The sequence below is a fragment of the Salmo trutta genome, unplaced genomic scaffold (assembly GCF_901001165.1).
Source record: "Salmo trutta unplaced genomic scaffold, fSalTru1.1, whole genome shotgun sequence".
NCBI lineage: Eukaryota > Metazoa > Chordata > Actinopteri > Salmoniformes > Salmonidae > Salmo > Salmo trutta.
This window is the reverse complement of record NW_021822395.1, coordinates 507594-521376: the sequence shown is the minus strand read 5'-3', so window position 1 is coordinate 521376 and position 13783 is coordinate 507594. Positions and strand designations below refer to the sequence as shown.

Below are 13783 nucleotides of genomic sequence, written 5' to 3'. Positions count from 1 at the left end.
GGGTCCCCACAAGGGTGCGTTCTCAGCCCTCTCCTGTACTCCCTGTTCACCCACGACTGCGTGGCCATGCACGCATCCAACTCAATCATCAAGTTTGCAGACGACACTACAGTGGTAGGCTTGATTACCAACAACGACGAGACAGCCTACAGGGAGGAGGTGAGGGCCCACGGAGTTTGGTGTCAGGAAAATACCCTCACAGTCAATGTCAACAAAACAAAAGAGATGATCGTGGACTTCAGGAAACAGCAGAGGGAGCAGCCCCCTATCTACATTGACGGGACAGTAATGGAGAGGGTAGAGAGTTTTAAGTTCCTCGGCGTACACATCACGGACAAACTGAAATGGTCCACCCACACAGACAGCGTGGTGAAGAAGGCGCAACAGCGCCTCTTCAACCTCAGGAGGCTGAAGAAATTTGGCTTGTCACCAAAAACACTCACAAACTTTTACAGATGCACAATCGAGAGCATCCTGTCGGGCTATATCACCGCCTGGTACGGCAGCTGCTCCGCCCATAACCGGAAGGCTCTCCAGAGGGTAGTGAGGTCTGCACAACGCATCACCGGGTGCAAACTACCTGCCCTCCAGGACACCTACACCACCCGATGTCACAGGAAGGCCAAAAAGATCATCAAGGACAACAACCACCCGAGCCACTGCCTGTTCACCCCGCTAACATCCAGAAGGCGAGGTCAGTACAGGTGCATCAAAGCTGGAACCGAGAGACTGAAAAACAGCTTCTATCTCAAGGCCATCAGACTGCTAAACAGCATCACTAACATTGGGTGGCTGCTGCCAACATACTGACTCAACTCAAGCCACTTTAATAATGGGAAAATTGATGTAATCAATTTATCACTTGCCACTTTATATTATTTATATTAGATCATGTTTACATAACCTACATTATTCATCTCATATGTATATACTGTACGCCATACCATCTACTGCATCTTGCCATCTTGATGTATCACTAGCCACTTTAAACAATGCCACTTTATATAATGTTTTCATAACCTACATTACTCATCTCATAAGTACATACTGTACTCTATGCCATCCTGATGTAATGTATCACTAGCCACCTTAAACAATGCCGCTTTATATGTTTTCATACCCTACAATACTCATCTCATATGTACTGTATGCGAAGAAAATGATGTAAAAAGATATATACAAGGGACACGACAGGACAAAGACGTCTGACTGCTACGCCATCTTGGATTACAGGGTAGCCACTCCTTATCTGATGACTAAGCTACTGTAAACTTTGATATCCTGTGATTGTATTGAAATGTGTACTGAGTCATCTGGTAGAACTGTAGGTAGCCTAGAGTTAGAGAGGCGGACCAGTAACTAGAGTGTTGCTGGTTCGAATCACAGGTCCGTCAGGAAATACAGTATGATGCTGCACCACAGTATGATGCTGCACCACAGTATGATGCTGTACCACAGTATGATGCTGCACCGCAGTATGATGCTGCACCACAGTATGATGCTGCACCACACCACATTTCTGACATGCGTTTTTCTGGAAATTTTTGTTGTTATTCTGTCTCTCACTGTTCAAATAAACCTACCATTAAAATTATAGACTGATCCTTTCTTTGTCAGTGGGCAAACGTACAAAATCAGCAGGGGATCAAATACTTTTTTCCCCCACTGCATATACTGTACTCCATACCATCTATTACATCTTGCCTACGCCGTTCGGCCATCACTAATTTATATATTTTTATGTACATATTCATATTCATTCCTTTACACTTGTGTGTACAAGGTAGTTGTTGTGGAATTGGTAGATTACTTGTTAGATATTACTTCATGGTCGGAACTAGAAGCACAAGCATTTCGCTACACTTGCATTAACATCTGCTAACCATGTGTATGTGGCAAATACATTTGATTTGATTTGAGAACAAGAAGATCCATCAACACTCAACCCTCAAAATGATGACCCTGAAATATTTGTATGATTTCAAGTAAACAGTGTTTGTACTTACTGTAAGTAAGAAATAGATTAGAAAACATTGAATTGTTTTTCAGCATCATATGTCCTCCCTGGAGAATATGTAACTGTAAATACCCACAAAGCAGTTAGGTCAGTACACTATTACAAAAGATTATTTGACTCATCAGTATCATTGATGTTAATGTCTTTCAGGACCACAACAATCTCCAGTCCATTCTAAATGTATTAGTACAACCTTATTGGATCATCCTGGTAGTGCTTGAAACAGAGATTGTAAATGTTAGAGTCCAGTTGCAGAAGAGCCCTGTTCCTCAAGAGATGAGATCCTCTAAAATGTCTCAACCAGACTACTAATCCATCTTTAGAATATTACAGTATATTCTAATTGTATGACAAAGGTCATATTAAATGCATGGTGACTAGCAAGATACAGTACTACTATTGATGAATGAGGATGAGAGTGTCTGGGAGTCTTGGGAGGATGAACAGTGTGCAGGCCTTCCTGTTCTTTATTAGTGTTCTTTATTAGCCCAGTTCCTACGTTTAGAAGGATGTGGTTATGACAAACATTTCTAATGAGACAGTCAGACAGGTAGATGCACTGTGTTCTAGATACATATATTGAACCTTTTTGAGTTGTCAGAGTCATATTTCTTCCCCAGTCATATGTAAGATGATTTACACCTGCACCATACATTACATAATGTCGCTAATAGTGTTGTTTTTTTTTTAAATTGCACTTTAGTTTTGAGAGATGAGGTTTGTCAGTGAGGAAATATCATCTATTAGAACACAGCACCACCTACAGTTGGCTTTATGACACACCAGGAATTTAACTTGAATCCATTTAAATATGATAGCACTTGTGTTAATGTGAGGTTTATGCTGTTATTATTACATACTGTACCTATAGTAATACAGATACATGGATGTTTTACCTCCTTTATATCAATACAATGTATGAATGTATTTGAGCCCTTAAAATATAATGGTGACGATAACAATGTTTTGCACTTTGATTGTTTGATATACTGTACCTTGTTCACTAGATTTAAGTGTATCAAGTTTGAGTTCCTGTTTGTATTTATTTTAATCATGGATGTTGCTTGTTGTGTTTGACCCCACTTGATTTGACACTGTTTATAAATCAGGCTACTATTCTCACTTGATCTGTATAATGTTTTATATTGTTTAAGATTCAAAAGCATTCTTTAAATATATTGTGTTCTCCCAGTTTGATATAAAACTATACGCTATATTTAAAAAAATCACCCATTGTCACCTTGTTCTACAGTAAAATCCCCATTTAAAATCAGGGCTACTTTGTTCTAGCTCTGTTTACAGTAACATCACAATCAGGGCTAGGTTGTTATAGCGCTGCACCAGGCTCCATTGGCTGTGTGTGTAATATGTCAGCTCCTATCTGTTTTAAGAAGAGTTCAACTAACACTGGTAATACACCAGCAGAGTTTACTTTCACTTTAAGGGGAGGGGCTTCCGCCCAAAAGGTCCGTTGGTGGGAAATTCAAAATTCTTCATATGAGAACTCACATTGTCACCATGGCTCCTCTGCTCCACCACTACCTGTTTATTCAGCTAATAGTCCTCCCTAAAGGTGAGTTATATCTGTTTTATACATGATATACTGCATTTGTCAGCTTTTTATTTGAATTGACACAGTATTGCTGACACTGTTGCTTTTCTTTATGAAATGAGGTGCTTTCAAACCTGTTTAACTGTTCAAACCTATTTATTTCAATACTCTGCATTCATTTTTTTATTTATCTTCCACTACACAGATAAACTAAAATATATACAGATAAATTACATTATGAATGTAGTGAAATTCACTGTATAAACTGTATAGTGTAGTGAAATTCACTGTATATACTGTGTAGTGTAGTGAAATTCACTGTATAAACTATGATTTAATCAGTGAACAAAGAGGATTGATCTATAGTCATAGTTCCTTATATTCACTGATGTTCACACATTCTGTAGTTGATGTTACTTTAATAATTCACCACATGAACCCATACTGCTGTCAGTTACTAACCCATACTGCAGTCAGTTACTAACCCATACTGCTGTCAGTTACTAACCCATACTGCAGTCAGTTACTAACCCATACTGCAGTCAGTTACTAACCCATACTGCAGTCAGTAACTAACCCATACTGTAGTCAGTTACTAACCCATACTGCTGTCAGTTACTAACCCATACTGCTGTCAGTTACTAACCCATACTGCAGTCAGTTACTAACCCATACTGCTGTCAGTTACTAACCCATACTGCAGTCAGTTACTAACCCATACTGTAGTCAGTTACTAACCCATACTGCTGTCAGTTACTAACCCATACTGCAGTCAGTTACTAACCCATACTGCTGTCAGTTACTTAACCGTACTGCAGTCAGTTACTAACCCATACTGCAGTCACTTACTAACCCATAATGCTGTCAGTTACTAACCCATACTGCAGTCAGTTACTAACCCCTACTGCAGTCACTTACTAACCCATAATGCTGTCAGTTACTCAGATTTCTTGAAAAAATTATTCAATTTTAGAACAAGGCTGTAGCGTAACAAAATGTGAAAAAGTTGAAGGGGTCTGAATACTTTCCTAATGCACAGTATATACTGTAACACTTTCTATGAATCCCATATGCATGATGCATTATACAGCATTATACATGTACTCATAATGCACTATGACAGGTTAATAATGCGGTATAAGCATAGTTATAGACACAAATAAATACTCAATAAGTCTCATAAAGTCACCTAATGCATTATAAGTATAAACATAATGACTTATAATATACAGCAACATAGTGCTTCATAACTGCTGGTCACTTTTTCCTCAAGGATCATACAGCATTATAATGACCGTCAGTGTGATGCATTTTTATACATTCTTTGTCAATGAGCAGCACATCATCTTTCTCATGGTGTGTTATAGCATACTTATTAGCCACTATAACAGGGGTACTCAACTACTATTTGAGAAGGTCCAGTCACACAGCTTTCCGAGGTGACAAAGGTCCAGATGGATATTGTAATATATCGGCATGGTAACAAACCCCAACCTCACAACCCATGCCACCCCAAACTGTTCAAACTGTTCACAGCCCTCTTGTTGGTGGAGAGAACATTTTGAAGTTTTTAAGCAAATTTCCTGCAATTCTACACATTTTGACATGTCTTATGTGTGTTCATATGATACCTGAGTGATTCAACTAAATGCCGGGCCCTTTGGGGTCGAGGCCCCTGGTTACTTAATCTGGCCATGACAACTACAAGATGTAGATAGCTGGTTGGCCTAACTTACCTATCTAGCTGACTTGGGCTAGTAGTTGATCAACTGGATATTTCTGACAGGTTAGAAATAGCTCTGTCAGGGAATGACATAAGAGGAAACCTGCCCGTGCACTACAAACATTTTGAAATTGTACCTTGTTGATTCTACTATTGCAGCTACCAACAGCTGTAAGTTGAAAGCCTGACTGAGTTCCTAAAAAGATCTTGGGACTCGCGGTCCGTATTAATAGGTGGGGTCCGTTTTCTAGGTGTGGATCTGGACTGCGGTCCGCCAGTTGATTATGGCTTCACTATAAAGTCATCTTTGACTGCTTTATGTAAAGTGATGAAATGCCTCATAATAAAGTGATTGTCGGCTTTCAGTAAAGTGGAACTTTCTGCACATTTCATGATGACATCACACAAAGATGTTTCATTCTGTCTCACTCAACTTTATTCAAACAGTTACATAACATGACACAACGCTACGATTCCCATTGCAACACAACGCTACACAAAACAACACTACAATACACTACACTACATAACAACAGTACATAACACAACGCTACGCATCGCAACACAACGCTACATAAAATAACACTACAATACACTACACTAAACTATGCAACACAAATTGCCTCAAAGTCATACAATTGGCACTTTGGCCCTCCTGCACATTGTATTAACATAAATAATCAAAAACAGAAAAAGGCAAAGCCCTGTGCGACAAAATCTATAAATCTATATTTTAAAAATATGGCTTTTAGCTGATGCTTTTCTCCAAGCGACCTACATTTTTTTATAGTATTGGAATCAAACCCACAACACACCATTATCTACCAACTGAGTGTGTGTGTGTGTGTGTGTGTGTGTGTGTGTGTGTGTTAGAGGTTTACCGATTATGATTTTTCAACCCCGATACCGATAAATCGGCCGATTATTATTTTGTTGTAATAATGACAATTGCAACAATACTGAATGAACACTTATTTTAACTTAATATAATACATCAATAAAATCAATTTAGCCTCAAATAAATAATGAAACATGTTCAATTTGGTTTAAATAATGCAAAACAAAGTGTTGGAGAAGAAAGTAAAGTGCAATATGTGCCATGTAAGAAAGCTAACGTTTAAGTGCCTTGCTCAGAACATGAGAACATATGAAAGCTGGTGGTTCCTTTTAACATGAGTCTTCAATATTCCCAGGTAAGAAGTTTTAGGTTGTAGTTATTATAGGACTATTTCTCTCTATACGATTTGTATTTCATATACCTTTGACTATTGGATGTTCTTATAAGCACTTTAGTATTGCCAGTGTAACAGTATAGCTTCCGTCCCTCTCCTCGCTCCTACCTGGGCTCAAACCAGGAACACATCGACAACAGCCACCCTCGAAGCAGTGTTACCCATGCAGAGCAAGGGAAACAACTACTCCAAGTCTCAGAGCGAGTGACGTTTGAAACGCTATTAGCGCGCACCCGACTAACTAGCTAGCCATTTCACATCGGTTACACCAGCCTAATCTTGGGAGTTGATAGGCTTGAAGGGGTGGAACGTTCCAACAGGAATCTGTTCCAAAAAATGTAAAGTAAAAGGTTGCCAACCAACAACGCATACAAAGTAGCAACGCATACAAACCTAGCTAACTAGCTGCCGAATAGGCATCAACTCACCACGTAGCTTATTCTTAATGTTTGTCCATAGGCAAACAGACATGTGAGGACAGACATTTTTCGGAATAAACGTGATGAGTGAAAAACGCAATGAAATAGACCACTCCCTACCCGGTATCTTATTCTGCCGATATACAACTTTGTATGCGTTGTTTTTTGGAAACCTTGTTATTTACGAAGTTTTTGGAATAGATTCCTGTTGGAACGTTCCACAAATTATACCCACCCAGGTTGAAGTCATAAACAGCGCAATGCTTGAAGCACAGCGAAGGGCTGTTTGAATGAATGCTTACGAGCCTGCTGCTCTCTACCACCGCTCAGTCAGACTGCTCTATCAAATCATAGAATTAATTATAATATAATAAACACACAGAAATACGAGCCTTAGGTCATTAATATGGTCGAATCCGGAAACTATCATCTCGAAAACAAACGTTTTTTTCTTTCAGTGACATACGGAACCGTTCTGTATTTTATCTAATGGGTGGCTAAGTCTAAATATTCCTGTTAGGCATTGATGTTTATGGTTAGGTACATTGGTGCAACGACAGTACTTTTTTCGCAAATGCGCTTGTTAAATCAACACCCGTTTGTCGAAGTAGGCTGTGATTCAATGAAAATTAACAGGCACCGCATCGATTATATGCAACGCAGGACACGTTAGATAAACTAGTAATATCATCAACCATGTGTAGTTAACTAGTGATTATGTTAAGATTGATAGTTTTTTTATACGTCTAATGCTAGCTAGCAACTTACCTTTGCTTCTTGCTGTCCTCGCGTAACAGGTAGTCAGCCTGTTAATCCTTGTGGAGTGCAATGTAAGATAGGTGGTTAGAGCGTTGGTCTGGTAACCGAAGGTTGCAAAAACGAATCACCCCTGAACAAGGCAGTTAACCCCCGTTTCTAGGCCGTCATTGTAAATAAGAATGTGTTCTTAATCTGACTTGCCTAGTTAAATAAAGGTGTAAAAAACCCCAATTATAAATAAATAATCGGCAAATCGGTGGCCAAAAATACCGATTACCGATTGTTATGAAAACTTGAACTCGGCCCTAATTAATCAGCCATTCCGATGAATCGGTCGACCTCTAGTGTGTGTGTGTGTGTGTGTGTGTGTGTGAGAGAAAGAGTTTGTAATGTACTAAATAGTGTGTAACTGTCTTCATGCAGGGCTCTCTCATCTGGTGAGAACACAGCAGGTTGTCAGAGCAACCCTGGGAGAAGATGCAGTCTTAAACTGTGAGCTCATGACACCCAAAAACGTGCGGCAAGTCACCTGGCAAAAAGTGACAACTGAGGCGAATGAAAATGTGGCCACTTACAGCAAACGCGGTTCCAATGTCAACCCACCTTTTCAGGGGAAAGTGGAGTTTGAAGACGAGGGACTGCAGAACTGCTCTATTGTCATCAGAGGAGTGTCGAGAGGAGACGAGTGCTGCTACAAGTGTCTGTTTAACACCTTTCCAGATGGACCTATCAGCGGAAGGACCTGCCTCCAAGTAAATGGTAAAATCTGATAACATAATGTACTGTAAATGATTGACCCAGAACAACTTCTTCAGAACTTCAGGCAGCCATTTTATTAGATCATACATCCAATGTCTTGAAACCATTTATCAAAATGGAATCATTTACTAAATCATGTAAATGGATTCATTGTGGTCTCACTGTGAACTGTGTCTGTTGATGTTCTATAGAGCTGTATGGACCCTCACTCCTCATCACACAAACCAACAACAGTCACACCACTCTGTCCTGTTCTGCTACTGGACAACCTACTCCTATAGTGACCTGGGAAGACACAGAAATTAAAGAAAATTCCACAATGGCCAATGTCACCCATCACAATGGAACTGTCACTGTCACCATAACTTCCACGCTGGCAGCATTCAGTGTACCTGACAAAGACATCAGGGTTGGCTGTGTGGTGTCACTGTTCTCTGGAGGTGTCACCAAGAACGTATCCATGGTTATTCCAGCTAGAAATCAAGCTTCATTTCCTGGTGAGAAATGGTTCAGTACATGCCTACAGTAACAACCAACATGCTGGTGTCATTCTGAAGTACTGTCTCTGTATGTTCTGTGCTAGGTGAACCTGAGGTCACTGATGGTGACAGGATCAGTGGTAAGTCATTAATATAATGACCACAACTAATCTCTGACTCTCTTATCTGTGAATTGTACCATTCTCATCTTGTCATCTTTCACAGGTAATTCAACAGTAATTGTTGCAGTGATGGGTTCACTGTGTTTCATTGCTGTGTGCTGTGGAGCTGCTGTGGTACTGTGGTGCAAACTGAGAAATACAATGACAAGGTAGGTTTTACTGTTCAGATGACAAAGATAAAATACAGTATTACTTTGACATTGACATTGATTGTCAAACTTACAAAAAACATCTTTAGCCCAAATCCCACAGCCAATGACAGGAAGTCAGGAGAACAGGAAGAACTATCAACACTCAACACTCAACCCTCAACATGATGGCTGAAATCTAGAAGTCTAATCTAACAGTAAGACACATTGTAATTAACAGTAGGGTTTATGGTTTCTAGTAAACAGTGTTTGTACTTACTGTAGGTAAGAAATAGAGTAGAAAACACTGAATTGTTTTTCAGCATCATATGTCCTCCCTGGAGAATATGTAACTGTAAATACCCACAAAGCAGTTAGGTCAGTACACTATTACAACAGATGATTTGACTCTTATCAGCATCATTGGTGTTAATGTCTTTCAGGACCACAACAATCTCCAGTACATTCTAAATGTATTAGTACAAACTTATTTGAACATCCTGGTAGAGTGCTAGTCATGGTGACTGCATACATGCATACGAGTTGCATTTGTTGCATTGCTGCATTGTTGTTCCAGTATGTTATTTGTATTTTGTATTTATTAGGGAACCCCATTAGCTGCTACTCTTCCTGGGGTCCAAACATATCAAAGTACTTACATTATATTTAAAACAAAAGATAAAACAGTACATCATATAACATTATTACACCACTACATATCTACTGTACAACAGGTTTAACCTCTATGGGACCCCTTCCCGTTCTCATCCCGGTAACGGGATTGCTTGATAAGATAGCAAAAATCTAATAATTTAAATTTCCCAAACAATCAACTATTTTACACCATTTGAAAGATAAACACCTCCTTAATCCAACCACGTCATCAGATTTCAAAGAGGCTTTACGGCAAAAGCATAAAGTTAGATTATGTTAGGACAGTACATTGACAAAACATTACACACAGCTATTTTCAATGCAAAGACAGGCGTCACCAAAAGCAGAAAACCAGCTAAAATTATGCACTAACCTTTGACAATCTTCATCAGATGACACTCCTAGGACATCATGTTACACAATACATGCATTATTTTGTTCGATAAAGTTCATATTTATATATAAAAACAGCATTTTACATCGGCGCGTGATGTTCAGAAAATATTTTCCCTCCAATGCTTCCGGTGAATCAGCGCTACAATTTACAAAATTACTATTTGAAAACATTGGTCAAATCTAATATTGTCATTCAAAGAATTATAGATTAACATCTCGTGAATGCAACCGCATTGCCAGATTTTAAAAGAACTTTACTGGGAAATCACACTTTGCAATAAACGAGGTGCTATGCTCAGAAAAATATACTATTGTAAATATTCCCTTACCTTTGATTATCTTCATCAGAAGGCACTTCCAGAAATCCCAGGTCCACAACAAATGTAGTTTTGTTCGAAAAAGTTAATAATTTATGTCCCAATAGCTCCTTCTTGTTAGCGTGTTCCGAAGGCTACTCATAATGTACGAGGCGCGCGGGACTTGTCGTCACGGATGTGCAAAAAAATATATATTTACATTCGTTCAAACATGTCAAACGTTGTATAACATAAATCTTTAGGGCCTTTTTCAATCAGAGCTTCAATAATATTCAAGGCGGACGATTGCATTGTCTTACTAAACGTTTCGGAAGGAGAGGGTACCCACGGGCGCCCGCATCATAGTAGTAATGGCCCTCCCTCTATGACCAACTTTCCAGGCCTCTCGTTCGGTCAGTTTCTACCTGAGAAGACTCAAACCACTTTGTAAAGACTGGTGACATCTAGTGGAAGCCTTAGGAAGTGCTAAATTAATCCTAACTCACGGTGTGTTTCATAGGCAAAGTGTTGAAGGTGATTCCACAAATCAGATTTCCACTTCCTGCATGGAATCTTCTCAGGTTTTGGCCTGCCATATGAGTTCTGTTATACTCACCAACACCATTCAAACAGTTTTAGAAACCTTAGAGTGCGTTCTATCCAAATCTACTAATTATATGCATATTCTAGTTACTGGGCAGGAGTAGTAACCAGATTAAATCGGGTAAGTTTTTTATCCGGCCATGAAAATACTGCCCCCTAGCCCCAACAGTTAATACCACCATGCAACAATATCACAATGTATGCATGTGTCTGTACCTTTGTGTGTCTCTTCGCAGTCCCCGTTGTTCCATAAGGTGTAATTATCCATCCAGATTGTCAGACCCTGTTGGCTTGTCATTGTTGATAGACAACAATAATTGTTTTACCTCTTCCAAACTGACTTTACGGAATTCAAAAGTACTATTCTTGTCTTTCATAATTTGGTCCGATATACTTGGATGTGTAGTATCAGTATTTGCTGCTGGCATGTCACACCTAAGTTTGCATATCTTGCCAATGAAAAAGTCATTAAAGTAGTTGGCAATATCAGCTGGTTTTGGGATGAATGAGCCATCTGATTCAATGAATGATGGAGCTGAGTTTGCCTTTTTTCCCAATATTTCATTTAAGGTGCTCCAAAGCTTTTTACTATGATTCTTTATATCATTTATTTTTGTTTCAATGTGTAGTTTTATTTTGTTTAGTCATGATTTCTTCATTTGTAATGCATTTTCCAATCAGTTGGGCTGCCAGACCTTTTTGCCTCATCCCTCTCACCCATACAATTTTTCAATTCCTCAGCAATCCACAAGGATTTAACAGTTTTTACAGTCATTTTCTTAATGGGTGCATGCTAATTAGTAACTGGAATAAGAAATTTCATAAATGCGTCAAGTGCAGTGTCTGGTTGCTCCTCATTACACATCAAAGACCAGCAAATATTATTTACCTCATCAACATATGACTCACAACAAAACTTTTTGTATGACCTCTTATACACTATTTTAGGCTCATCCTTTGGAACTATTCTAAAATGGATTAAATAAAAGTGTAATGATCACTTTAATGGTAGTGTATTTTAAACTCTCTGGTCAGTTCTGTTTGTTTTAGACCATAGCTGTCAACACGTGACAGTTTTAACTTTTCTATCTTCTAAAAGTTTTAGAGGGTTATGAGAACTGAGTTACTACCATACTGTCTCACACACATCTGTGTGGTTTAAAGACCATTTCTATCCATAGGCATTGTGGGTACTGAATAGTGGACTGAATGGCTGACACACATAGGCCTGCTGTTTATTTTATACTTAAATACCATTTGTAAACATATTTTGTAGTTGGTTAATGATGAAACATGATAAATCCACACTAGACTTTTTGTGTGGTTTTCATAATTCTTCACTTTTTCTTAATCAAATGCTGTAAGATACACAATGTTGTAATGTACTTTGTTGCGTGTGTTTTTCTACTTTTATAAATAAAATGTTTAAACAATGTTGTAATGTAGTTGTGACATCGCTTGTTATACAATGTGTCATAAATCTAGGGAGCCAGATATCTTCCAAAACGTTGAACGTACGTATCGTAAGGATCGTAAGAAAATCCATTCTGAATTGTTAGGATTGTAAGAATAGCCATACATGAAACATAAACGTGAACTTTCATCTGTGAACATACAAACAACATGTTACGATTATGGACTAACATTTTAGGCTTGTACAAATCTTGTTGCAATTCTGATGTACAATAATACCTTTCAGAATTTTGGTAGTTTCATCTCACCAACATAAAAAGTGTACCCCAAACTGCCTGTGAGGAGTGCTACCCGAACAAGCATAACACATTATTTAAAAAAAATGAAAACACAGCAGGTTGTCACAGCAACCCTTAGGAGAAGATGCAGTATTAAACTGTGAACTCATGAAACCGAAAGACATGCTGCAAGTCACCTGGCAAAAAGAGACAATATGGCTTCTCACAGCAAACACCACAGCTGATTTGTGAACAAAGATTTTCAAGGGAAAGTGGAGTTTGAAGATGAGGGACTGCAGAACTGTTCTATCGTTATCAGAGGACTGTCAAGAGGACGCTCCCTCTGCTTAGAGAGACACAGCTGCATGTGAGCTCTCGCATTTTCAACATGTTTTTTACAATAACATAGTTTTGGAGTTAAATAAACTTGTATTTTTGTCAGAGACATATATAGGATGCTACCCTCCACAACATAACCTTAACTCCAGATCGAAACTCCAAACCTACAACCTCATACTGGACAAAATTACCTGGAAAGAATAATTCTATCAAGGATTCCTTTTTCCAAGATATACAGAGGGTGCTCTGTATAGCTTGGTCATTACTCAGACATGGTTAAGGAAGAGTGTTTTGAGTACTGATGTTAACCATTCTGGTTACAACCTTTCGGCAAGACAGATCTTCCAAAGGTTTCTCCCTGCAGGCTGTCACTGAGTCCGAGGAGCTCCTTAAACTTGACACCCAAAAAACTTCTGGGTCAGATGGTTTAGACCCTTTCTTCTTTAATCTTGACGTTACCCTAGGATAGGGGGCGCCACAGCGCATTTTGAAAAAAATTAGTGCCCATTTTAAACGGCCTACTAATCAAACTCAGAAGCTGGGATATGCATATA

General features: G+C 38.8%; 1 protein-coding gene across 3 annotated transcripts; it reads left to right on the top strand.

The window, feature by feature from the left end:
- The first annotated feature begins 3405 nt into the window (after positions 1 to 3405).
- Positions 3406 to 9672, top strand: LOC115182095 (OX-2 membrane glycoprotein-like). 3 transcript variants are annotated; one of them, XM_029743750.1, is made up of 6 exons: positions 3406 to 3590; positions 8126 to 8461; positions 8653 to 8958; positions 9045 to 9080; positions 9166 to 9271; positions 9385 to 9672. In XM_029743750.1, the coding sequence occupies exons 1-6, from the start codon at positions 3515 to 3517 to the stop codon at positions 9437 to 9439; spliced, it is 915 nt and encodes a 304-aa protein (XP_029599610.1). In that variant the 5' UTR covers positions 3406 to 3514; the 3' UTR covers positions 9440 to 9672. The 3 variants fall into 3 exon arrangements, with proteins under 3 accessions (XP_029599610.1, XP_029599609.1, XP_029599608.1); XM_029743749.1 differs by having other exon boundaries at positions 3412 to 3590; positions 9178 to 9271; positions 9361 to 9672; XM_029743748.1 differs by having other exon boundaries at positions 3412 to 3590; positions 9361 to 9672.
- Positions 9673 to 13783: the final 4111 nt, after the last annotated feature.

What these genes read in the sequence shown, in the direction of transcription:
- LOC115182095 (XM_029743748.1), top strand. Translation starts at nt 3,515, where the DNA reads ATGAGAACTCACATTGTCACCATGGCTCCTCTGCTCCACCACTACCTG. An exon ending in GACCTGCCTCCAAGTAAATG is followed by an intron (nt 8,462 to 8,652) that starts GTAAAATCTGAT and finishes GATGTTCTATAG; the next exon opens with AGCTGTATGGACCCTCACTC. An exon ending in TGATGGTGACAGGATCAGTG is followed by an intron (nt 9,081 to 9,165) that starts GTAAGTCATTAA and finishes CATCTTTCACAG; the next exon opens with GTAATTCAACAGTAATTGTT.